General features: G+C 33.7%; 3 protein-coding genes and 1 non-coding gene across 5 annotated transcripts; 1 reads left to right on the plus strand and 3 right to left on the minus strand.

The window, feature by feature from the left end:
* Positions 1 to 357: 357 nt before the first annotated feature.
* Positions 358 to 16,274, minus strand: LOC146162644 (eukaryotic translation initiation factor 3 subunit B-like). Its single transcript, XM_083386028.1, has 18 exons — positions 16,042 to 16,274; positions 14,873 to 15,065; positions 14,051 to 14,170; positions 13,650 to 13,707; positions 12,697 to 12,825; positions 12,039 to 12,196; positions 11,133 to 11,279; positions 9,899 to 9,965; positions 9,608 to 9,654; positions 8,214 to 8,424; positions 7,670 to 7,747; positions 7,204 to 7,318; positions 6,516 to 6,594; positions 5,641 to 5,776; positions 4,567 to 4,692; positions 3,433 to 3,619; positions 2,162 to 2,289; positions 358 to 981 (listed from the first exon to the last, which is right to left on the minus strand). The coding sequence occupies exons 1-17, from the start codon at positions 16,178 to 16,180 to the stop codon at positions 2,180 to 2,182; spliced, it is 2,100 nt and encodes a 699-aa protein (XP_083242154.1). The 5' UTR covers positions 16,181 to 16,274; the 3' UTR covers positions 358 to 981; positions 2,162 to 2,179.
* On the minus strand, positions 1,435 to 1,509 carry Trnat-ggu (transfer RNA threonine (anticodon GGU)). Its single transcript has one exon. It is a non-coding gene; the product is annotated as a tRNA-Thr (tRNA).
* Positions 16,275 to 16,806: 532 nt separating the features above from the next.
* Positions 16,807 to 17,859, plus strand: LOC146162646 (uncharacterized). The gene has a single exon (XM_083385599.1). It carries the CDS (start codon positions 16,895 to 16,897, stop codon positions 17,756 to 17,758), a length of 864 nt encoding a protein of 287 aa, XP_083241725.1. The 5' UTR covers positions 16,807 to 16,894; the 3' UTR covers positions 17,759 to 17,859.
* Positions 17,860 to 17,916: 57 nt separating this feature from the next.
* LOC146162647 (uncharacterized) lies at positions 17,917 to 27,391 on the minus strand. 2 transcript variants are annotated; one of them, XM_083384641.1, is made up of 11 exons: positions 27,221 to 27,391; positions 25,692 to 25,850; positions 24,964 to 25,114; positions 24,314 to 24,412; positions 23,655 to 23,785; positions 22,290 to 22,403; positions 21,604 to 21,788; positions 20,970 to 21,145; positions 20,211 to 20,363; positions 18,832 to 19,071; positions 17,917 to 18,466 (listed from the first exon to the last, which is right to left on the minus strand). In XM_083384641.1, exons 1-11 carry the CDS (start codon positions 27,318 to 27,320, stop codon positions 18,241 to 18,243), a joined length of 1,734 nt encoding a protein of 577 aa, XP_083240767.1. In that variant the 5' UTR covers positions 27,321 to 27,391; the 3' UTR covers positions 17,917 to 18,240. The 2 variants fall into 2 exon arrangements, with proteins under 2 accessions (XP_083240767.1, XP_083240766.1); XM_083384640.1 differs by having other exon boundaries at positions 24,964 to 25,117.

Consider the following 27,391-nt stretch of genomic DNA (forward strand, 5'->3'; position numbering starts at 1 on the left):
AATATCCTTTAAAAAATCATTCAGCTGAAGAAAATGTATTTTGTGTTAAAAAATGAAACTAGTATTGCAACAAAAAAGACGAGGTTTGCCTTGTTTCAAGCGACAACATATTTGCCTCAAAATGCCTTTTTTTCAAGCTAAAATTACCAACAAATAATTCTTGCTAAATTTACATTTGTTCTAATTTTTTCTTCCCAATTTAAGATAAAAACCTGTTTAAAGTTGGCCTAGCTCCAATTTTTTTGTTTCAAGCTGCTTTACACTTTAAACAACCATATTAAAAAGCAAAAAATTAAATTGGCATTTAAAATTCCTTTTTCAAATCACACTAAGCTTCTTGACAACGAAAGACAAAAACATTGGACAAGCATTTTATTGACAGAAAAAATCCTAAACCGCACATAATATAAATTTATTATCAACAAACTCCTTAAGATTTCTGACGTTAATACCAACGCAATGGTAACAGATCTTATCAACAACACAAGCACAATGCTTTCTAATTGTGTACGAAAAACCGTTTTTCCTTGCCTGAAGAAGTTTAGCATAACCACCGCAACAGTTGAAAATTCCAAAAGTCACCGAAATTGAGAAATGGCATTACCGAAGCGCAAATAACACCGAATTGAACTTTCATCGATTTAAACATGACCCATACTCAAAATTGATTGCGATTTGTTTTGTAGCTGTATCAAAAGGAACAAAACTAGCTATAACGATTGAAGCGTTAGGAAAATGGAACACAGAAAGTTTTAAAGTTTGTTTGAAAGTATAAGAAATCACATTCTTTTCGACGATATAAAAACGGAGAAAAGCATTTTAACAATCTTAGACGTATCAATATCCTGTTCCACGTCAGTATTTCAAAGTAGTTCATATTCTTTTTCTATCAGCAGAAGATTTATACAACGTCGACCGATTTAGCCGCAAGAACTTACACCAGTCTCCAAAACAGCTATAGAAGACTGGTGCTGACGGAATCTAACAAAATTAACAGAAAATAAAAAAACGTTATTTCACAGAGCAAATATTGGAGTTTGGATATTTTACTTTGTTATCGTAAGTCATTATTTCTGTAATATGTAATTTTTGTCAAAATATTTACTAATCGACATTTCCGAATTCTTAAATCTTGCACAAAACTATGGAATTTTGATGTAAGATTAAAACGGAATTAGGCATTTCAAAGTACACCGCTTGTGCGGATGTCCGTTAATTTGGTATTTTACTACAAAGGCAATACACGACATTTTAAGTTTTTGATAAAATTAAAATCGATATTTTGAGCTTTGGTAAAATTTAAAACGTAAAAGGTAATGTTTCCAAGCTGATAAGCCAACAAATTTGTAATAAAAAAAAGTTACTTCGAAAGTTATCGCAAACTCACTGAATCTGTCGATCAATGATGCAAGCAGAGCAGGCTAAAAAACAACTAGCCTGCAGTGAGGTTCGAACTCACGACCTCCGGTCATACCGGGACCGTTTCTCTACCAACTGAGCTACACAGGCTCAGAGAGGAGCGAGTTGAGAAACAATTAAACGCCAATGCATCATTGATCAACAGATTCGGTTAGTCTGCGATTATTCGAAAAGAAATGCCATCTTATATTTATCGTCACAGCAAAATACTCTTAACAAAGCTAACAATTCAGGTCAGACACAATAAACAGATCTTAAAAGATATATATATATATATAATATATATTTCGCCAAGTAAAACATCGTCAGTATATCTTAATTCGAATGAATGAATGAATCTTCATTCGAATTAAGATATACTGACGATGCCTTAGTTGGCGAAATATATATATATATCTTTTAAGATCTGGTTAATGTGTCTGACCTGAATTGCTAGCTTTGCTAGATTATTTTGCTGTTACTGATCAGGAATTAAGGTCGACATTTATCTTGCAAGGGTCAAGGTGATTTCCATTATTCACATATTCAGTGCAACATTATATTTATCGTGAATTAAAATGGTAATAGTACACCGAAAGCCATTAGCAGTGTACAATTGATAGGTAAGTCGTTGTCGTTGATCAAAAAGCAGCTTCAGGAGGGCCAGATTACAGTTGTAAACATACAAGTGTGTGCAATGCGCATGTTTCATCGACTAAAGAGTATTAGCGAAAAAGTCGGTTAATCTCTAGTAAACTTTTACCGAAAGTCGGTCTAGCGATCACTCCTTGTTGTCTTCCGTCTGCACAACTATTTCTTTTTCGTCGATAAGAATTTCAACTGTCACTTCGTCCCAGTCTTCATGGCTGTCCACTTCGTCCGTGTTCACACCTGGAAAAAATATCGCGATTTAAAGTGTCTTTTGATGCAAAATTTTCCTTAAAAAACACGTCGCCGGTTGTTTTTGATTTGTAATTACTGTAGTCAAAGCTAGTTACAAAAGAAAGCTAAACGTTAAAAAAGACTGTGATAGAAAGTTTTCTTTACAAAACCCGTCGCTTGTTGTTTTTGATTACTGTAAGTGCAGTCAAATAGTTACAGACGAAAGCCAAACGTTTATCTGTTGTGGTTATACTACAAATTCACTCGTTTTAACTTTTCTTTCAAATCCGATTTTAGTGTGACGATCTCAGTTCACAAAATTTAAGTTCTTTTGGTATTTTTTGAAGTTTTCGTGACAAACACGCCGCCTGTTGTTTTTGATTTGCAATTACTGTTGTCAAAGTTAGCTACAGAAGAAAACCAAACGTTTCAAAAAGACTCGTGTGGATATACTATAAACACGTTTTTCTTTACTTTTTGTTTCAAATATGACTTAATTTGGAGTGACCATCTCAATTAACAAAATTTAAGATATTTTTTGTATGAAATTAAAACAAAATTTAATTTTCAAGTCAAATGCAAACTAGAAAAAGTAAACCTCCAATTTAAACAGCAAATACCTAAAGATGGATTGTGCATTTTTTATGTTGTACTACAAATACAGTTTGTAAAAAAGTCGTTTAACAAAAATTAGCTAAATTTAAACAAATTTATAAAGTCAAACATACAGCATTTCAAACCTGTATTTTCAAAACGTTCAAAAAATATATGAAATTGGATAACAAATTAAAAACAAAAAATAGGCCGCACTAAAACAAAATTAGTTGTTGGTTCTATATAGTTAAGCAATCCGTTTCGGTATTACTTCTAACCATTATGACGTCGTCTTTATATATCGTTTTATTACAGTGTTTATTAACCTACTCTAAATATCGTCAGCTTATTTACATTACACTACTGAATTCTAGATTTAGAATTACACAAATACAGCTGTAATAGGAGATAATTTAACAGATAAAAAGGTAACTAAAATAATGATTTTTTGCAGACTAGACGTAAAAAACATTCCCAAAAAGCAGGGCCGAAAACAAGTTTATTTTAAATTAAATGCTATCCAACAAAATGAGTTAATTTTTTCACTGTCCAACCCACCATTCCGGAGTTCCCTCCTATAGGGCGTGGTGTCCTGATAGATCTCTCCGCACCGCTGCTGGTAAGCTCTGTAAGCGTCCATTAGCTCCCGTCGCTTGTCGATGATCTCCTTGGAAACGCGGCTCTGCATCAATCGGTCCTTGGCGTCGAAGATCTTGCTGTACTCCTTGTGCTTCTTCTTTACTTTCTGCTCAACGTAAAAAGGTTGGTTAAACAATTTGCAGTTTGTAATGATTTACTTAAATTAATTTCACTTAGTTACCGCTTCCAAATGATTTGTGACTTTTTTCTTAAAAGTCTTTGGGAAAAATTCCTTGACTTGACTTGAGTAATTTGGAACAACTGGCCTGGACTTTTTAGAGTAACTTTAAGTAAGTTGAAGCGAGACGCTTTTTGTATAAATATCAAAAACTGCTATATAGTTATTTTTGAGAGCTTTCCCTGTAAAATATTGCTCGCAATACAACGCAATCACTAATTCTATAAATATAACACAAATTTTAGATTTTTAATGCCAATTGAACAACGTGCAATATCGACGTATATCAGCGGGAGCTCGTAGAAAAAATATTAAAGTGTTTTATAGAGAGAGGTATGGTGGTTTTGTGCTACCATTCTAATTGGATGAAAGACACACACACATGTGTTTAATAACAACTGTGATCTAAGGCTTTTCGATGTACATTCTAATTGGACACGGTACATTATAGCAAATATAGTATCAATAGTTATATGTTGTGGTTATAATTATAAACAATAGAACGTAACTTAAAATTAGGTGTGATGTTTTCAAATTAATTTTTAGAGGTATTGACTAGATTTTTTGTAAATTTCACACAATGTAATTTATCATGAAGAAGGTATACATTTATTCTTAAAGTAGAATTTCATGCTTGATAAAATGGGGTAATACACATTTAATCTTAATTATACATAATTTTTCTAAATTATAACTCATTGTTTTTTTAGTAAACTAAATGGTAATCGGAAATCTAACTTATAAAAAAAGGGAAAAAATCCAAAATACCTTCTAAAACAATGGTGTTGGACTTGATAAAAAATACAGGCAAACCACAAAAAGCCGTAAACCCGCTATGCAAATAATGTCATAAAAAGGTGGGAAAAAAATCTCGCCTTGATTTGATCGTCTGTGAGAAGCGTCTTGGGACGTGGTCGCCATAGCAACTGGCACAACTGGTCGACCGGATATTTCTTGAGCAGGCGACCTTGGAAGGACCAAACCCAGTAAGCGTTGTCGATCTACAAAAAATAAGTTAAAGTTAAGAAAATAAGAAAGAATTGAAAAGCAGTCGAGTAGATCTACGTCATCTTGATAAGGACGTTTCGATACGAACTTATATTATCATCAGTTACGTCTTAATCAAGGTGATGTTGATCTACTCGACCTTTATGGCTTTGCAATTCATTATTATAAAGATAAAGAGCTGCTGAAAACGTTTTATATCAACTAATGGAAACCCGATTATTTTTGTTTTTGTTTTGATAAGTCAATAAAAATAATGTTTCTATAATTTGTGAAGCAATAGCGGATTAAATAAACAGGAATACAACGTTAAATTTATAATCTTTAAAGTTTACACGTTTTTGACAAAAATTCAGCTGCAGGAATTAAAATAGAACTATACAAATTAATTTCATAATTTAAAATTATAATCATGTATTCTGATTATATTGCGGTCAGGGAGCGGCTGACTTTGATGACCTAACGGTCTTTCGCTGCTCCCTGGGAATCTACTTCCCTAACAATAAACATATCTATCTATCTATCTATCTATCTATCTATCTATCTATCTATCTATCTATCTATCTATCATATTAAAAACACAACATGAAGATAGGAAAACAATATTATTCAGTTGTTGTTGTTTTTTGGGCTGAAAGGAAAACATAAAGGGCACTGATTTCAAACATGAGCGGGATTAAACATAAGCGGAAAAAATGTTATTATTGATAAACTTTAGATAAAAAGTAATTACAAAACGCTAATAAAGTTAAGATTTGAAAATAAACTTCAGCGCCTGACAGCAAAATATAAAAAAAATATATAAAAGGAATTAAAAACATACAAACATGCAGGGTTTAATCGTAGAATAATTCAAAACCCACTGCAACCCATTACAAATCAGATGGCCAACCAGTCAAGAGACAAAGAGCCAAGCTCCTTACTTGCTTAACTAATATTTTTACCTTATGAGCCCACCAACTGACAATGGAGACCAGGAATCGACCAGTTGGGTCCCATTCAACGTCGGAAACCATCAAATGCTCGCCAGAATTCATCACTGTCATGTCGTTGGTATCAATAAACTCTAGCTGACTTGTGCTGCAGTTAGACAAAAAAAAATTAAAACATGTGGCTTGTTAATCTTTGGATTACCACCCTAGTCCCTAGTCAACACAATTTTTCTTGCACAGGGCTTTTCAACTGATTCCAGTGTACTTTTGGCCACTGATTCCAAATCTGTCATTAGTGTTTTACCTATGACATCATGTTTTAGAGTTATGGAATTTAAATTAATTTACTTGTGCTGCAGTTTGACAAAAAAATTCTAAATGTGTTGCTTGTCATTTTTGAATTATCAATTGGTTTAATATTTTTTTTTTATTGATATATTTTCAATTTGGGTTTTTTTTTCATAGTTTTTAGCAGTTTTGTGATACTTTGCAAAAAACACAGGGTAGAGATTTTGCACTCCCAGGCTCACCAATAAGAGTGCCATTCGCTAGAGGCTGATTGACACTTACTCGATCAAATAAGCAAAAATGAACGTTGTTCCCAGACCTACTGGACTCGATTCAATTAATTGATATGCGACAAATTATGTCAAACATAAAAGACTGGCGGGTATTTATTGCGTAAAGCACTAATGATCAGACTGCAAAAACGATTTGCAGATGGCAAACACACATTTTTGGCGAGTGTAATTTCGTCCTGGCGTGTGCTAATTAGTAGACACTGAGCATGTCGTAAACTTTTACTGTCACATAATATTAAAAAGTTACAAACATCATGAATTGCCACAATTTATCTTAGAATTCAATAAACTAAATGTTACATTCACCTGTTTAGACCAATCAAGAGAACGAATTGACCAGCTGGCGACCAAAATATGTGGGAAGCTTGTTTCCTTTCAAGTGTTTCTGTGAGAAAGTAAAATTGAAATTATAAACATTTTACTAAAAACGATTGAACCTTAATTTAACATTCTTTTGAATTAACAAAGCATTTAGTGACTTGTTTTAAAAATCCGGCAACATAAATTAAATTTTCCTTTTTTTTTAAATTGTTTAAAATTAATAAACACAAGGAACTTTGGCAAACTGAACGTTTAAAATATGAAGATATCTTCTCGCCCTTATACGTAAATGACGACAATGACTTCAAATGGGAGCAAAAAATTTTTGGACTATACTGTTTTGTTTAAATTCAGTCATTAATAAGTTCTACTCATTTAAAACGGAAGATATTTCGGCACCAAATAAGGCGTCATCAGTCTCTTCATTCGAATGAAACAGCAAGGATTTCAGACGTAAATGCCCAAGTAGGGACAAATTCTTTCATTGTTTCATCATATTTTTATATGCTAGTAGCATCATTTTATGGGCTTGTACTTACCCAAGTGCATCATCAGTCTCTCAATTCGAATGAAATTTTAATTGAAAAAAAAAACAGCCCGAAATTTATTTGTAATTTTTTTACGATATTTTTGCATGTTAGGAGCAACATTTTATTTATGGTAATTTACTTACCCAAGTGTTCCACCTTGCCCCCCTTAATCTCATAAAAGGTCGCGCTGATTCTGGGATTTTCCCCGTGCAAGCAGCAAAACTTGTTTCCTGTCGGTTCCCAAGCAAAGGCGATCACCTTTCAACAAAAAATGATCTGATATCGTATCAAGCTTCAAAGGACATTTAATTCACAACATGTTGTAATATCACAAGGTGTCGCAAACACAGGGTGGATTTTTTTAATTACAGTTATAATTGTAAATATCTACAGAAAGCAGCATACAAACATTGTTCTACCTACTACAAAGTTATACTTTTTTATTAGAGGCACGAAATATCTAAAACGCCTATTTACGGTGCCCCGAAATGTCTCTGTGAAAATTACTAAAGCTATTATTTAATAGATATAAATGTAAAACCAAAGCAGCAAAGTCATAACCTATCGGCAGCAACTATAAGAACTTCAACGTATTAGCTTTTTTCAAACCTGTTCTTTGAGTTCGACGATGTCAACTGGAACTTGCTTTTCTTGGATGTGGAAAATTTCAAAGTTGGAAATCGTGGCCTGAATTGATACACTGGTTAAAATCAAAGCCCATACAGAAGTAGGTATCATTTTGAAAGTGTTGAATAAGTCTTTATTCATTTTTCAACATGGCCAACATGGCCATGGCTATGATGTTCTTATTACGTATTACTACAACCTCCAACCATTATGCTCCTATGGTTAAAATCAGATACTTCAAATAGGCTTGCTAAATGAAATCTTGGTTGTGATTCTCTAATTGTTATATTCTTATCATTACCAACCCAGATATTATTATGCCTAAAAAAGAAAACAAGATTATACTAAAACTAAACAAAGTCCCGTCCAATATTACCAAAACTGGAATTTAATGTATTTTTTTTATTTTGATAGAGTTCTCCTATACGGCTGCAGATTTATGTTACTATTGGTCGAGACCAGTTTCCCAAAAAATGAAACCAAGAAAATCACTGTACACACCCAATTAACTACATCAATGACCCACCTTCTTTGCCTTGTTGTAGCGGTCGACCTTGACGCAGAGGAACTTTCCCTGCTTGTGCCAGTTGAGGCGGATGTCGGAGATTCCGAAGAGGTTCTTCACTCGCACCTCCTTCTTGGAAGGAATCGCAAGGATGGTGACACGAGCAGGGATCTGATCTTGCTCCGGGATCCAGAAGGCCAACATGTTGCCGGCCGGAGACCAGGCAAATTCACTGTGAAGAAGAAATCTTGTAGTTTAAAAACGGGTAAAACAGGCTTATGTAGAGCTATTCCATTGCAAAACTGCAAAAAATGTAAAAAAATATTTGTTTTAAGGAAAGGACAAATTTTTTTTCTAAAATTTTAAATAAAATCTGATTTTTCAAATTGAACCAAACGTGCTCAGATTTTGTTTGTGAGTTTTTTAGAAGTAATTTATCAAATTCCAGGGTTCCCCACTGAAATTCGAGAAAAACTGTTTTTTGAACAACCCTAATGTTGACCCTAAAATTAAGCTAACAATACATTTGATTGGTTTGTTTGCGTAAAGCAGACCATGCTTTAATACAAGGTTTTACAACCTGTGGCCAGTTTTGCAATGACTTGACTAAAAATCATTTAGACAAAATTACTTGGAGGTAACTAACGATAAGTTACTTGAGAAAATTATTAACATTAACCATGAGTATTTGGATTGAAAGCAACTGAAGTAAAATAACCTTTATTTTCGGACAAAAAAATAACTTTGACCATTCAACTTTTACTTTTGATGCCAATGAATGACTTGGAAATAACTTGTTATGGCAAACTTGGGTCTTTGATAACTAATGATTTGGACTAAGACTGAATTGTTGTTTATTGATATAACTTTACTCAGACTTAATTTTGCCTTGCAACACAGCCTGTGACCAGTATGGCAGAAAGCTGGCGACTTGGCGACTATGTCGGCCGAGAATCAGACAGAAAACCTAAGAAATTGGTCAAAAAAAAATTTAAAAAAAAAATAATTTAATTTTAATTTGTGTTGATACATTCCTTTGACGAATAGATCATTCAAGTTTTTGGGCACAACCAAAAAAACGAAGAATTTACGCCAAAAATGCTTGTCACCAGAAGGCTGGCAAGATTCTGCCAGCCTGCCTGTGACAGTTTGATATTTGACAGTTTGGTGGTTTCAAAGTTGTTTTTATTTAAAGATAGAAAAGCACAATGTTTTCCAACTTCTAAAAATGATGAAAATAAGATTGTGCTTTTTTATGATTCAGTATATATGATATTGTTGTTTCACACAAAAAGTTAATTGAAGTATATAATACATGTCAGATAACTTTTTACCAAAAACAACCTGACATGCACTCACTTTTCAACTACATTTAAGAGCAAAATTTACAATTGTTTTGTTATCTAAATAATTACCTGATTCCTTCAGTTGGAATGCTCTTCTTGTCAAGGAGACCCATCGACTGTACAAACAAAATATTTTAATCTTTGTAAATGGCCGTACTCGTCAAATTTCATATAGATGAATCAGGTGGCACTATATTGAGACAAACTGTATTGAAATCTTGACAAGCTTTCACACAACCGTGCTTCATCAGATCATTACTTATGAAGCACGGTTGTCGCGAGTTCAATACAATTTGTCTAAAAATATTTTAGCTACGGACAAACTACAGTTAAAAAGTATCAACATCACCATTGACTTACCGGTGTTTCGTAAACGCTCAAAACTCCATTTGATTTCCTTACAAAGTGTTTCCCATCATGACTCCACCTTGGTAAAGATCAAATTGTAAATCATAACTTATAATTTATTTTAGAGATGTTTTAAGCCAGTACGGTCCAACTGCAGGCACGCGGGCCAAAGTTGGCCGCAAGTTCCACTTTTTTGGCCCGCGAACTGATAGTCAGCTTTGCTGCCATCTAGCAATATCCCTTCAATTTTTGTTTCTTTGTTATTGTAATTGACAAAAAACTTTGTAAATGATCCTTTGTGATTGCATAACTACCGTAGCTGAACAAAGGTGTACATTTCATAAGTCAGTATGGTATATAGGCTAGCGGTTCTTAACCTGGTGGACGCGCCAAGCAATTCTAAGGGGGGCGCGAGCTCCTAGTTAATATTTAAAACAAAATAAGAGACTGTTTAAATCAATGTGTCGAGCACGAGCAATTTGTTGTGCGGCCAATGCGAAAAGCCTCCTGAATTTACAGTTTAGCGCCAATTCAACCACTTAAACTCAATTTTTTTCGCGCCTCGTGCGACCGACAACAAACTTTACTATTTCCAAGTTGTCTTAGTGATATTCAATTGAAAATGCTGTATTGCTTTTCATAGGGGGGCAAAAGGCATAGGAAAATTACCAGAGGGGACGCGACTGAAAAAAGGTTAAGAACCACTGCCATGGGCTATGTATAATTTGCCAGCAATAAGCCTAAGAATCAATTTATAAACATTGGCCCGCAAGGTATCAAAAAAAAATGTTTTGGTCCGCGATGAAAAGAAGTTGGACCACGCTGTTTTAAGCCATGAAACAAAACAAGTTTTTTTTGTTTTAACTGATTCTGTAGCTCCGGGTTAAAAAGTAGGGCGACAGCCTACAACACAGTTTGATGAATAACATTCGAAGACATTTCATAGAAAGTTTACAGATTTTCAAAGACTTCAAATTTGATCTCTGACATTTTTGTTGTAGTTTGAAATAAAAACGGGCCAAATGCCATGGTCAGCACAATACTAAAAACTTCCAAAAAACTTTCTAATACTTTTTAATGTCTTTGAATTTTATTCATCAAACTGTGTTTGTAGGCTGGAGCCCGGTTTTTCTAATACTTTTTAAAACACAAATTAAATCAAAGAAATTGAAATTTTTTTAAACATTTCAAGACCTTGTGGCAGCCCCGAACACTGCTGTCCTAAATGGTACTTTGAAACACTCACTTGAAAATAGGCCACTGCCTGTCGTCAGCACCGGCCATATTGGCAGGAAAAGCTCTCTTTTTCATTCCAGAAAACACCTCCCAGATGATGATGGATTCCGACTCATCGCCACCTTGCTCTTGCATGGGACTGAAGGTAACTAGGTATCTGGAAAAAACACAGGAACAAACTTGAGCAAAGTAGTACGACATGTGTGGTTGAAATAATTTACATGAAAAATGGAATGCCAAGGCAAAGGTACATTTAGTTGTAGAAGTAAGACCAGCGGGTGATCGCTGGGTAGTTAAAAAATCCTTGAAACATGTTGACCCACATATGTTACTATGGGTTTACAACAAAACATTTAGTTAGACAATGTCATGTATGCCATTCATTTGTAGGTTGGATATACAGTGATTATTTGGACGAAAGTCACTAAAGAGATATCTGGAAAAAACACACTAAGGACAGCTGTAACCTTATGCCAATTGGAATGTAACAGGTAAATACGCCAAGTAGATATATTTGCAAGTTCCAATCTATTTGTATTTAGAAGTTTGGTTGTCAAAGTGTTGTACAACGCAAGTCAACCAAAATGGATAACCACTTTCCGAATGGCATGCATCATGTGTGCAAAATTTGTTTGCACAATAGATATATGCTTATTATATACCTTGGATGAAAGCCAATACGAAAGAAAACAATACCAACATAACCTCATTACTTGACCAACATAACATCATTACGGGACTATTACTTGAATGCCATTTGCATAACTGTGGGTCCTAAAATTACCTTAACATGATTTGACATAGTTTTTTGTCCTTAAATATAAAGAAATGACTTTTTGGAAGCACCACCACGCCACTTTTCAAATGTCCATAAATACAAGATTTTTATACATTATACCCTTTTTACTTTACTAACCTTTCACAGGGTGAGAAATCGATAAGCTGAACACCCGGATGAGCAAATCTCTGAATCTGCTTAAATTCTTCGCCTCCCCATAAAGCAATCCCCTTGGCATGGAAAGTGGCGAGGTACGAACCTTGGGGCGACCATCGAGTGTACGTCTCCGTCCAACGCTGAAGCAACACAATAAAATAAGCTTTGTTTTATTTATATTGCCACTGATGACCAAGCAACCACCAAAGCATAAACTGTTCCCTGACCGTCAAACTTAGTCTATGAGATATATCTAAGGAAAACCCTATTTTATTGTTTATGTCACATAAGCTAATTGTTATATATATTTTTTTAATTTGCTTTGAAGTTTTCTATAAGAATGTGCTGTAAGATATTTTAAATTCTTCAGAATTTACTTTTCCGCTTTTTGTGTATCCTTAAAGTCAATAAATTAGTCCCCTGTTGTTTATTTTGGTTTATATTCAATGTACAATTAGTGTTAGAATTATCCTTTTTACATATACCTTTAATTGGCAAATTAATTGTGGTTTTGACAAGTATATTTATTAGACAGAATCAACTTCAGCTAAGAACTCACAGTTACTTCTAACTAAATAATCAGAATTAATTAATAGGTTCGATTAATAATCGCCGTTATGACGTAAAAGGCAGATGTTACCTTCCTCTGCTCTATCATGGCTGGTTCAGCCGATGTGTTGAGATAGATAGCCGTTTTCTCTCCGCCCTCATATATTACGCTGAACTGGTCATTGCAATCTTCATTTTGAAGATAGTAATGAAGGTTGCCCTGTAAAAAAACAAAACTTAAAAAAAATAATTGATACATACAAATATTTATTATCTTCAAACGAGGCTTCGCCGTGGGTTAGTCCCCAACATCTAGGACAACAATGGTTGATGATTTTAAATATGTGACTTTTTATTGGGCATTACAGTTCAACAGATACATATATTCGAGTTTGTTTTTGGGAGCAAGTAGGTGCCACAGTAAAATAAACTGTCCAAGTAAACGAGTCTCGTCAGAAAAGGTTGGTTGTAAATTATATGATATTAGCAGATGATTTAATTTTTATCAAAATTGTAGATTACCACGAGCAGTTTGTGTCCTATTTTAGTGTAAAGGTAATTTAGGTTTTGGTGATGTAGACACACAAGTAATTTTTCATAGGAAGTAAATTAGGTACATTTTTGAGGTAATTTAAAAGAGAAAATTTTAAATGGGCCAAGTACATAAAGTTACAGTACATACAACATACACAAGTTGAAACAAATAAAAAACTTCACTATTTGTAACTTACCTCATCTATATAAAGATGTAAGTTATAAAATAATCATTGGTAACTTCAAAAAAAAAAATTAACTATTAAATTTATGTGTAAAATTTATTAATTTATGCCAATTGGTTTTACATAGATTAAGTAAAATAAGGAAAAAATCTTAACTATTTGTAACTTACCTCATCTATATGAGGATGTAAGTTTTAATATTATCATTGGTAACTTCCAAAAAAAATTAACAATTAAATTTATGTGTAAAATTTATTAATTTATGCCAATCGATTTTACATAGATTAGATAAAATAAGGAAAAATCTTAACTGTTTGTGACTTACCACATCTTTGTAAGGTTTTTTTTCCGGAGCTGTCCACTGTTCTGCAGTGTGTTCGTATCTAAAAAAAATTTAATCTAACATCGGCAAAACCTAAGTTTTGGTTTCTAAGCTTGATGCAAAGTTGCGGTTTGGTTAAGACAAGAAGTTCTGAATGGTGAGAAAACATCAATTAAAAAAATTAAACTGAGCACAAAACTTTAGAAAACTGAAAATCAGTTTGTTTTGATGATTCTCATTAGAATTAAGATACTATAATTTTTAAGTTTTGTACTCAGTGTGATCATGGTCAAGAACAGTTTAGTCTAAAGTTTCAAATTTGAGACATTGTAGAGAGTTTTTGCGAAGAACGAGTAAAACTTGTTATACAAAATCAGTTCATAATTAACTACAGCGATACTTACTTATCAAAGTCGCTGAAGTGGTTTACTCGGAGCGTGTGAGATTTATCCAACTTGCTTCCGTCCATATGCTTCACTGCTTCGCGAGCTGACTGCGCTTTCTCAAACTCCAAAAACATGTAGCTGCAATGTAGAAAAGATTAGAGTGAGGGATGTTATCCACCTTTTGCAGCAATATGATACTGACACTCAGTATTTGGGCCAAAATTGTAGCCGTTATATCCAAAACCACAAAGGTCATTATTATGGTCAAATATTCAAAAAAGTTTGCTTTAAGAGTTCAATCAAACAGGGAGACATAGTTTATTAGAATGTTTAGCCAAATTTTAGCGAAGCAATGTTAAGCTGTGTTACCTTTTTGCTTCCTTAATTTCTTTTCAACAAATTAAATTTATAGTAAGAAAATGCTCATTACTCACAAAATGCAAACTAAAATCAATTTGCTACTAAATGGGAACAATAACACACTTCAAACAATAGTAAAAAATGACTGATATTACTTTTACGAAACTGATTTCTTATTTACATAAAATATGCACATAATTTGAAATACAAATGTTTAAAAATAGAAAGTTAGTTTGATTTTTACGAAAAACTATATGTATCACTTTTTCGGAGTAAAAAATCAACCGAAAGAGCACAAAACTTACCCATACCGTTATAAATGTACAAACAAACTATTGGCTGATATTATCGGTAAATTATTATCGGTCTATCTCTAAAACAATATTGATTATTGATACAAACCACTTGACATTCAATACAATTATATCTTACACCAGAAGACTAAAGACAAACCTAAAAACAAAAAAGTCAAAAAATTACCCCTTGGTCTTGCCATCTGCTTCTGGAATAAAGCAAGAGTGGATTGGGCCGCATTTGGAAAACTTTGAGGAAAGGAAAGTCTTCAATTTGGCGACTTTTTCTGGTCCCACAACAGGAATGTTATCGACGACAATCACAGCATCAATCCCATCAGCCTCCTTTGGCTTTTTTTCCATGAGATCAGACAACAACTCTGACGTTTAAAAAATAACTTATTCAGTACTTACATTTTAATTCATCGCACACATATTTAACAAAGAATTTTATTTTGCCGCGAACAATCTGCATACGCAAGTGTTTTTTTTGTAGTAAGCCTTACAAGACATTGAAGCATACAATACTTTTTAATTATCGCAATAATTGGTCTCCATATTAACGCAAACAGATTCTTCTATAAATAAGAATATAATACTAAATGTAGTTCCTTTATAATGTATACATTTATACAATACCCCCGAACCCTAATCAATAATTTGGTGGAGTGAAAGTTGTACTCGTTAAGGACAAAAATTTTGTCGACCTTAAATTCAGTAATTTGATTTAACTGTAATTTAATTTTGCTCCTGGACCAAGTTAAGTATTGTAATAATTTAAAGAAAAACAATTTTAGAGGTCATTAGGTTTTAATGAATTTTAGGCTTTGATACAAATAAGTAAAAATAAAAACTTCGGTTGGCAATTTGGAATTTAAACAATTCTTTTTAGGAGTGCAAATAGTTCAAGAAAACTAAAAAAAAATCAGGATTAGCTTTTATACAACATTGATATAAACTACTATTACAACAAATCAAGCTGCTGGTCTGCAATTCTAACATATTTTTGACCAAGGTTTATATTGCTAACATTATTTCAGGGGGGGCACTGGTCTAGAATCTCACCACTTTAATTTTTACAGTAAAAAAAAAGTTGTCGCAATTGAAATTGAAAAGAAGTAAACATAATAATATTACTTGAATTATACCCCCAAATAAATGTGGTAGGATTTTAGACCAGCGCCAAATTCGAAGTCGTAGAATTCTAGGTCAGAGCCCAAATAAGATATATACAACCATATGTAGGCTATGTTATTAATCTAATTTTTAACACAGCAAAAACGCAAAAATGGTAAGTTTAGTAAATTAACATGCAACTAGAGAGTTATAAAGCGTTTAAATAACATAAATTATTACCGGAATCCGATATATCGTCTTCATAATCTTCAGGATCGCTAAAATCAGGTTCTTCTTCGTATCCATTGCTTACATCTGGGCGTTTCTTACGGGGTTTAATTTCCTCCCATTGCTCGTCATTGTCCATGGCTGCCACCATTTCAGTAGGGCCGCCTCTGTTCGAAAAGCTTTCGTTTTTGACCAAAAAATCTAAAGTAATTTGCTAAAAGATAATTTCCTGCGACCAACATTTGGCAAACTGAACGTGAGAAGGAAAACGTGTGGCAAATCTTATCCTCAACTACACAGTACAACTTCTTCAATTCGCTCGATTATTGTTTTTAAATTGTGTCTAACAAAACTTTAAAATGACATTTTTTATTGGGCTATTAATCAATTTATTGGCAGATTTAATTTCATTAGCTTTTTTCTACTTTGCGAAAACTATTAGCAGACATCGCTCAAAACAACGTTAAACATATTATGGTACATTTTCACGGTTTAATAATCAACAGTCTAGGAGTGAATGGGGTTTCGACATTTAAAAACTTTCATTAACTACATCCACTGTTAATTGATTACAAAATTAGTAAGTTACTCTTATTTTTTTTAATTTATAGAAAAAAATCATATCAGATTCTGGAAGCATTGAGGCGTAAACGTGTGAACATAGTGCGGAAATCAAATTATCCCGCTTACATTCACTTCCTGGTTATGTTTTTGGACTTTTGGTTCATTATTGCAATGTAACTGTTGCTCATTTTACAGTTTGAAGGCACACATGAACGTACAAGAACTAAAATGGTGTTGTATGTTCTTTATTTTACACTAGAATAATTACTTGCCATATCATCCATCAAAAGACTACGTTAATATGAGAGTGATCGACCCGCTCTCGTCGGCATTAAAATGTGAGCGTTCCTACTTTGAACGCTTTTACAAACCGGAATACATGTGTTCAGCACTTTGCGGCATGATCACGTTTCCAACCACGATAAGCCTATTCCAGCACTTGGTTTGGAAGCCTCTGGGGATAGCAGCTCACAGTCGAATGGCCGGTCTGTGTGGAATTTTTACAGTAGGAACTAGTGCACTTTTGTCCACCATTGCGGTTTCCTCAGTCCACGACGTTATGCTTGGCGTTGATCCGATGACGACTTTGACGAAAGAAGACGCAGCAATATTCACCGCCTTCTCACTGGTGCAGTTTATTGTCCTGGCTCGGCGTTTGTATGTTGTAATGCCCAGTCACATTCTTCACCCCGGCGCCTATGCGAGACAGAGTGTCCCCCTGTACGACTACGACGTCAAGGTTTCGAAGGGCCAAAAACGCGAGATAAACCGCCTGGGGAGAAAGCACGGATGCCACACGTGCGGAAAGAGATATTCCTTGCAGCTTTACAAAATCCTCTCAAAGCTTCCGCTAACAAAAGTAAACCCAAGGGCTCTATATTTTGGCGACCATTCCCCACCGATGGCAATTGCCAATTCAACCGTAAAGGGTTTAAAAAATGGGTCGCTTTATCCACAGTGCCAAAACTGCTCTAATTTTCAATCCTCATGCGTCCGTTTAAAGCTCAATAATCCAACAGGCAGTCTTTCAAAATTTTTTGTAACGCACACCTTTCGCTTAAAAATGTGGAAAGTGTGGCTACCCTGGCCTTTAATTATCTCAAGTGCTTTTTTGGATTACAGCAAAGATACTGTTTATCAAATTATGGAAACTTTTCAGTCTTGAAACTTATGCAACTAAATTTTCTTTTATTTTTTCTCTTTTTTAATAACTGCAAAAATTTTAAACGGTATGTATCTGTGCTATGCTATCATAGTTTATTTCGTTTATCCTCTCTTATAAAAATATAATTGTGATGCATTACTTTATGCTGTGTTGTATTTTATTAACAATACAAAATAAAAATATATATAAAAAGTGTCAATAGTCACAGTGATGCAAAATAACAAAATACAGTTTTGTAAAAGAGTTTGAATTTCCCTTTATAGTCATACAAGGTTGTTGTTTGTATTTTATAAGTTTTTTAATCAATTAGGAATAAAATATGAAAAGGTGCCCTAACAGTTTTGAAACAAATAGTGCTAGAAATGCATGTTGCTTAACTGTGAAGTACTACACTTTCCATATTAAACACAACCTTGCAATATTTAATACAATATCCAAAGACATCAAGTAAAGAAAAATATTTAAATAACTTATGTAATTGCTTAAACAGCAGCAGGTGTTCCAGCTCTTACATTTTCTTTGCTTACGCCATAGATAATTTCCGTCACTTTGGGGTCAACATTGTGTACAAATTGGCTGTAGCATCCGGGCGAACAGGCTTGAAAGACAAAAGGCATCCTTTTGATGCCCCATATTTGAGTACACGGCCGAATGATTCTTAATCCTTGTCCATACATTGCTTCTCCACAGCAGTCACACACAGAAAAACTGAAAGAAGTGATTTTTTATGTTAACAAAACCCTTTAACATTCAAGGTACCAGAACATTTTTACCACCCAAACCTGCAACTAACTATTATGTACTGTTAAAAATATACTTTTCAATTGAAAATACAAGTTCAATAATATATTTTATATGACTTGAACATCCGGCATGGACACTATACATTAACAACATTGAACTCTTTTATTTGATACACAATTCAGAAATGTATTTTTGCCTAGAACTCGTTTAAACTGAATTGAAGACCAAAGTTTAGCAGCATCAGTATTGATCCCATACTAGAATGATATCAGTGCTGATCTGATTTCACAATCAAATAAAATCTGTACAACATCCCTTTTTATAGTCACCTTTGCAAGGAAACTGCTACTTCTTCAGAAAAAAGTGCATAGTTTGCTGGATTGTTTTGAATGCAGTGTCTTTGCAAGGAAAGAAGGCACATGTCCGACAACCTCTGTGGATCATTCTTTGAATTTTCCTTCCAGAATAAGGGACTCATGAGGTTGTTTCGAACTCGAATGCGAAATAGATTCAGTCTCAAAAGACCACAAGGCAAACCAGGAAGTTCATTACCTTCTACATTAAGAAACCTGTAAAAAGTAGCAATATCTTTAAAATATCCTAAAAAAAAAATAACTTGAATCATTTAACACATTCAGCAAAACAGGTAAACCACAAACTAAATTGCAAGTATTAAGCATTTCTAAAATAATTTTAAGAAACACAAGCAAGTATTGGAGATGATAGCAGTACTACTTGGAGATGATAGCAGTGACATCTAAATATTGGGACAGAGTAAACATTATTTTATGTAAAATTCAGTAGATAACTTGTAAAAAAATGTTGAAGCAAACAACAAAGTATGTTGAATTTTTGTCAAGTTTTATTAGTCATAGCTAGGGCGATTATTTTTTAACTTGTCAAAAAAAGTCAAAATTGACACTTTTGGTCAAAATTTGTCAAAATTTTGTTCAAGTCAAAATCAATTAAAAATGCACTTATATTGTTTACAAATTGAAAAAAGTATAGTCAGCTTTTTAAAATTGTCATTCAGTTAAAATTTTATTATAACAATTTAGTTTCCTAAATATATTCAATGACATGTTAACCTAATCATTAGAGCAATATTACGGTCTAAGCGAGCCGGCAGAATTAACCACCCAGGTCTGGTTTATCGCAATAGGTTCAGATCGAACTTTTTTTTGCCTTATATAGTTGTTGTGTATTTCTAATTTGGCAATAGTTTTAAACAGTATTGGCTGTATTTTTTTGCCTGTGATTTGCAATTATCCTTTTTCTTATTTGGATAATATACTCCTAATTGTTAATTTTCTGCAATTACTTTTACCTTGTACTTTAACTGTTTACACAACATTTTTTTTAAATAACCAGTGTCTTGTTTTTTTGCATTTTTATAACTGTTTGTCTTTTTGAAGTGACAAAAATATCAATTAAGCATTTATATGAGTTAAATAACCAATTTGTGTCGACAAACATCAAAATTGTGTGGTTGACAACGCCAAGACACTTAAATCATTGTATTTCTAATAGGTCAAAATTTGTCAAAAAAATAAATTTCAAGGTCAAAATTTCAATTTTTCAATAAATTTTTTTTTTTTTTTCATCAAAACATAATCGCCCTAGTCATAGCCTTCTGGACGTTTTAAAATTAAAAAAAAAATGTTCACAGAGAAAACATCATTCCCATTTACATAAAATACTGTGTTACCTCAAACTTTCCAAAGCTTTAATTTCTCTTGGCAAAAAGGTGAGTTTGTTGTATGAAAGATCAAGAAATTCCAGATTGGTCAAAGTGAAAAGTGATATCGGAAGAGCAGACAAGCAACAAAACGATAAGATAAGTGTCCGCAACTTCTGCAACCTACATAAAAAATAAATTGTTTTCTTTTAAAAAAACAAAAAAAATTCTGACCTAAAATTTTTTTCAATTGAAAAAGAGGCGAAATAAAATTATGATATATATTGTTTTTGTGATTTTTTGCATATTTTATTTACTTTAAAAATTGTGCTTATTAAAGTCTTTAAGCTTGTGGCACACTAAACACCAATAGGACACTTGAATTATTTTTTTTTGTTTCTGTGGCACACTTTAGAGCAGTGATCGAAATCTTTTTTAGACACACACCCCTTCAAAAAAACTAGTTGGCTTACAGATCACCTACACATTAAAAAAAGTTCCCTTAGGCCTACTATTTTTTTGCAAAACAAGGCATTCATTAAAAAATACCAGCCAAGTTAATATGCAGTCAAATTTCATTTTAAAAATAACATGAAACGTTAAGTTAAACTGTTGTCTTAAATTATTATTTTTTGGTTATTTCCATTGCACTCGCACACCACCTGCAACCTTTTTACAAACCTCAGCCGGGGCTGTGGGCCCCTGGTTGGGAACTACTGTTTTGAATAATTACTAACGCAAACAATTTGGAAGAATCAAAATCTTTTCAACCCAATTTCGAACTTTTACCGTCCGATATCCGCTGGTATGTGTCTAAGTGGATTGTCTCGTAATTTCAACACATGCAGCTCCCGGCAAAACAGCACCTCTTGTGGCAGCTCGGTGAACTCGTTGAAGGACAAGTTGAGATAAACGAGGGAGTGGGTGAGAGGGTGAAGGTCAGGGACCGCTGATACAAAATGTGCCTGTGAAAAAAAGTATATATATTGGCTGATACAAAAGTAGACCAAGTTTAAAATCGTTCATTAGGGGTAAAATACATTTATGATTCTTCTGTATTTTTGAAATTTTTGTGTTTTGTCAGTCTGTGAAAAAACTTTTAACATTACAAAAAACATAAAATAAATAAAATTTAAGTTCTAAACCTTTTATAGAGTTGAAAAAAAGATATGCATGTAATGTAAGATTTCAAATATCTAAATTGTGTTTTTTAATTTTTGTAAAATGGTTTGAGGTTTTAGGTCGAAGAAAAACAAAGGCACAGATCGGTAAGGCATTATTTGTTTGCACAAAAAAAATTCAAATTTTATTTGAAACATTTCAAAACACATTTAACATCATGTTAACAAAATTGATCTCTTCTAGAAAAATCTATACCTTGTTTTCAGCTATGTGTAACGTGCTTAAAATTATTTTTTGTTACCTTAAGGCTAAGAACGAAGCCTCCCTCCATAAGGCAGCTAAGTATGGCCAGCTCGGCTGGTGTTATCATTGAATCTAAATGCTCATCCTCAAACGGCGAGCCTGATCTCTTGTCGCCCTGAAAAATTCTTTCTGTTGCTTTTGTGAAAACACACATCTGTGATTTGACTCCAACACCTTCAGTATCTGCAAAAACATGAATTGTGTTAAAAACTGAAAAAATAAAAAAAATAAAATTTTTAAAACTTCAAAAAAAAATTGTTTTTGTAACAGTAGCGTGGTTCCAGCTTTTTAGTGATGTATGTTAGTTGGTGACCTCCCAAAAATTAGAATGAATCAAGCTTTTTATTTCTGCAGACATGTTAGATTTAAAAGTTTACTCAGTTGGGATGTTAGTTGTTTATATCAAAAAATTGACATTAAAAAACTGAAACAAAAAAAAAACACAGTAAAATACAGAGACATCCAAACCAAATTTCTGAAAATTTGGTTAAATTGCAGTGCTTAATTGTCCGATAAAACACTAAACTTATATCATACATCAAATATAAAAGTTAAGTTAGGTGTTTTTGCGGGTACTGGTATCTATTGATCCAGTGACTAGTAGCAGTGTGATGATTGACAGTTTAGAGGTCAAGGACCACCAATCTAAAAAACTTATGCCAAAAAAAAGTCGTTATTTCCCACCTCCCATCGTTTGAATTTCATCCAGGACTTCGACAAGCTTGTCACTTGTACCAAGTCGACTCGGGGATGTTAATCCTAGCTCCTCCAAACGCTCTTGGATTACTTTCTTCATTTCTGTCAAATTACAAGATTTTGAAATATCACACAAAACACAAATTAATTATTAACGATCTACTAAGACAGGTTTATAAATTGGCAACAACTGTCTGAATTAATCCAAAAGAAATGCAATCTTATATTTATCGTGACGTAAAATGGTAATAACACACCGAAAACCATTAGCGGTGTGCAATTGATAGGTAAGTCGCTATCGTTGGTCAATAAGTAGCTTCAGAAGGGTTAGATCACAGTTGTTACCAGGGCTGGGGAGTCGGAGCCGGAGCTGGAGCCCGGAGCCCGGAGCTAAGCATTTTCTCTGGAGCCAGAGCCATTGTTATTATTTTTGTGGAGCTGGAGCCGGAGCCGGAGCCATTTTTCTTATTTTTGTGGAGCTGGAGCCATTTTTCAATTTGTGGTGCTAAAGCTAAGAAATTATATTTTGTTCCATCTCCAACGTTTGTTAGCCAAAAGCAATTTTTAAAACTTGCCATTGAATAAGTGACTGGTGGCCCCGGAGCTGAAGCCGGAGTCATTGGGTGTGTGTTTGATGGCTCCGGAGCTGGAGCCGGAGCCAAAGGATATGAGTTTTACTACTCCGGAGCTGGAGCCGAAGCCAAAGGATTGAGTTTTACGACTCCGGAGCTGGAGCCGGAGCCATTTAATAATTGCCTGATGGCTCCAGAGCTGGAGCCGGAGCTAATGCTATTTTACGGTGGCTCCCCAGCCCTGGTTGTTACCACCAGGGCTGCGGAGTAGTTAAAATAACTTGAGTCTGACTCCTTTTTTTATAAAGTTGTGTTATATATTTTTTTATAAATTTGTGTTATTTATCCCAATCTTTGCGCAAAAAAGAATTTGCTTGTAATATGTTGCTTTTATGTTATTATTTACTTGAGTTGCTCATAATAATCAGAGGAGTTTGTCGGTTTTCATAATTTAAAGTTTTACTTTTTTGGGCTGGACTTGAAGTTTAAGGGCTGGACTTGAAGTTGACTTGCTCTAACTATGACTTGACTGGGACTTAACTTGGGCAACCGGTAACTTGGACTGGGACTTGACTTGTTGTTTATTCAAAAAGACTTGACTTTGACTTAAGTTACTTTACGAATGACTTGACTGGGACTTAGGTCGTTTCAAAACTGGTTACATGTCAATTTTTTCACCATCCAAGGTGATTAAAACTGATTTTACAAGTTTTGTTACATTAATAAAAGCAAAATCAAACCGATTTAAAGTATCAAACTAAAAAACAGTATTTACACCAACCTAAGAGAACTTGTCGCCTTGGAACTCTCTTGCGTTTTGGTTTGATCTCGGATTGTTCTGAAATGTTTATTCTTGATACTTTCAATTTCAGAGATGTCTCATCTTCATTTACTTGAACCGTTTGCAGGAACCTTTTAAAAAGGAAAGATAAGTTTAATCCCTTTTGTAGATATATTCCAGAAATTCATTATACCAAAAAAACCTCTTTGTTGAAACATATTAATACACATCACTTAATTAACACAGTTTAGTCTGTTAAAAAGAAAAGATCAGTTAAGTCTGACTCTTGTGATTTGTAATATATTCCACCAACTCATCATACCAAAAAAAACTCTTCGAATACCACGTTAAAAACTCAAAAATCACTAGTCTTCAAATACAAGAAGATGAAAGGATGTGTTGAAAATTGCTAATACACATCAGTTATTTAACATAGTTAAGCTTCATTATAGGAAAATATTAGTTAAGTATGACTCTTTTGATTTATAATATATTTCAGCAACTCATTATACCAAAAAATTTTTATTACACATCAGTAACATGTTTTTTGGTTTTATAATAGTTGTTTCTAAAACAGTATAAAATTGTCAAGTGAAAAGTTATTTTTATACAGAAGGAATAATTTAGTACTTTTAAAATCGCAAGTACACTCAAATTACTTTGTAAGTTTCTGGTAATTTGCTCTAGATAAAATAGCTTTCTTGATTGTTGGACGCGGAGCAATCGCTGATTTGGTTTCCAGAAGAAAGTCCTCAAGCCTATTAAAACAATTGATAAAAAGTAAAATTCATTGGGTTCTAACTCTGTTCAGCCAAGTCTCATTGTTGGCCTTATATTAAGAATAAATTTATACTACTCTAAAGAGTAAAAAAAGATTTATAATTTGAAAAGAAGTGTTTGTTTACTAAAATTATGCAATCGTCGTGGTAAGAATATCAAAGCTCATACAGAAGTAAGTATATTTGACTGTTCGGAATAACTCTTTCGTCAACATAGTCCTTAAAATTGTTTGTTACTCGCTGTAATTGGTGTCGCGACAAAACGTTTTCTTCAGTCGTAAGACTGCCACCTGATTGTCGTTAAATCAATAAAAAAAAAAAAAAAAAAACATAGTCTGACTATTTCTGTATTGACTTTGATATTCTTACTACATCTTACTACAACCTCCAACCATGATATGGAATGTTGTTATTAAACAATGTGAAATCAAAACGCACCTACAAGTTTTTACCAGGCAGTAAATACATTATGAAGATTCTGTCAAGCCAGTGGCTATTATGCGAAAAGAGAAAGAGCCGCCAAAACAAACCTAAATCCAGGGTCCTGGTTGTAGGCTGAGTCATCGGGAAGGATGTAATCCCGAACTACTTCACTTGGTCGTCTTGGCTCTCTTATTGGAAAAGGGTCCGGTCCCCTTGGTTTGTAGGACAGCACAAGTGTCTTATTACTGGAATTGCTATCTCCTGGAAATAAAATTGTTATAAACTTAATGAAAGAAGAAGTTTCGTTATAGAGCAGTAAATTATGTTATCAGTAATAAAAACTGTCCTTGAGTAAAAATCTAGTTTTAGATAAGTTCGTAGAAAAGTTGATGTTGACCTACATAAAAGATTTACTCTCATTCATACAAGCTAGGTTTTCTTTATAGTTTTGAAGTATCAGAACAAATATACTAATGTATACTTATCAATGTATAATTAAAATGATAAATAAAGTCTCATTATTGACAATTTGGTTTACAACCAGAATTTTGGGAAGTAAACAGCACAAAAGTCAGAAATAACTCTCATTGAAAATGTAGATTTAAATGTTTAATTTTTAATCGCTGTCACAAGTTTAGGTTATATTTGTTTTCTGTCCTAATAAAAGTTAGTATTATTGTTGTTTTGTTTGTATATGTAAGGTAAAACAGTCTCATATTAAACATGCTTATGAAAAAATTGAACTTACAATAGGTTCATCAAAAAAAAACTAGAATATATATGATTGAAAGTGTATCAAATAATTTACTGTTAGTTAAATAAATGACAATTTTACCTGTTGTTATGTCTTCCTTGTCTTGATAAGGAACAATTTGTTTGGTGTGGTACTTGGATTTTGATTTTTGTGGAAATGGCTCAAATTCGGATTGCATTGTTGGCACCGGTGATTGCATTCCATCCTGAATAGCCAAGAACTGCAGTTCTGGAGATGCATCTAAATCATAACACCAGGGTTGTTCAAAGCAGCAAAATTGACCATATGGATTTAAAAACAGGCATTTTTAAATAAGGAAAGCACTGGCCAAAGAACAAAAAAACAAAAAAGATAAAAAAAAACATAGTTTTATTAATAATGTGGTGCGTTTCAACTGAAACATTTGTGGAAGTTTTCTCTTTTACCCATGGTGCATGTGTTGAGTGTTAGGTTAGGCTTTAAACAAATATTGTATGCCCTTTACAAATAGAGAACTGGGGATCAACCACTTCCAATGATATTTGTACATTGATTGTCGGTTTGTGAGTTGTAAATGCATTTAACAATGTACATTCTACATTTGAAATCACTTTGCTTTTGTACATTTGAAATCACTTTGCTTTTGTTATTAACTTACATACATATAACACTGCGTTTCTCAACTGGTGCTCCGCGGCGCACTGGTGCGCCATGGAAGGTTGCCAGGTGCGCCGCGAGCAAAAGGAAAGATATTGTGTTACGTAAAACATGTATTTTGTACTTTCCTATTAGGCTTAGCCCATTGATTCCACAGTACTTTAAATAGAAAACACAATAAGACCTTCAAAGTAACAGCAGCTAATAATAATCTATAATACCATAGTATTAAGACCACCGACATAATAACAACGCCAACTTTGCAGTAATAACCACAACAGAATAAGATATTAAATAGTCTAGATAAGACATAACGAAACATAACGAAATAAGTCCAAAATTAATCGTAATAAGACTTGAATGGACACAATTACGCCCAAGACTGTAGAAAAAGGGTATGGGATGATTGGGGGACACCTGTTTGGCGTTGGCCGTTTGCTGTCGACATTTTGGCGCCGCTGTTTTGGCCCCCAATTTTTTGCCCCTGTTTGGGCTTATGGGCAGGTAGATGGTGATGTTAGTAATTGGATTAGGGTTGAAAATATTCAATTTATGGATGGTGTTTGTGGGGTTAGATTAAAAGTTGTATAGGCCCTATTTCGGCCATTTAGGTCCTGCGATTTCGTCATTATTACGACTATTAGGTTTCATTCCTATTTACGCCTTATTCCTCACTGTCTTTTATTCCGAAGTTTATGTTGTTCTTATTTTGGTCTCAAGGCTGGAGTCTCTTTAAATATATACAACCAAATCCTATGTAATAAAAAATTGCAAGCAATTTAAGAGAAATAGAGGTACACCTCAAAAATTTTGTGCTCGCTTCGCTCGCAAGGTGCACAGCCTCGTCTTGAAATGTCTCTAGGTGCACCACCAAGTAAAAAAGGGTAAGAAACACTGATATAACATAATATTTCATTCTTGAAATATTTAAAGCTCATCTTACGGGCTGATTTGGTCAAATTAATGTAACTTACGAGAGCGTGACGAGCAGTTGCTTGGTATAGGGGGCAATACGGTACGAGCAGTCGACACAGGGGGTCTTGGCCTTCTCAGCAATACACCTTTCGAGGTCATCGCGCTGTCAATCACATTTTACTACCTCAAATCTAAAACGCTAAAGTTTTCGAGATAATTTCTCACTTTAA

The sequence above is a fragment of the Ascidiella aspersa genome, chromosome 3 (assembly GCF_963924565.1).
Source record: "Ascidiella aspersa chromosome 3, kaAscAspe10.2, whole genome shotgun sequence".
Classification (NCBI taxonomy): Eukaryota; Metazoa; Chordata; class Ascidiacea; order Phlebobranchia; family Ascidiidae; genus Ascidiella; species Ascidiella aspersa.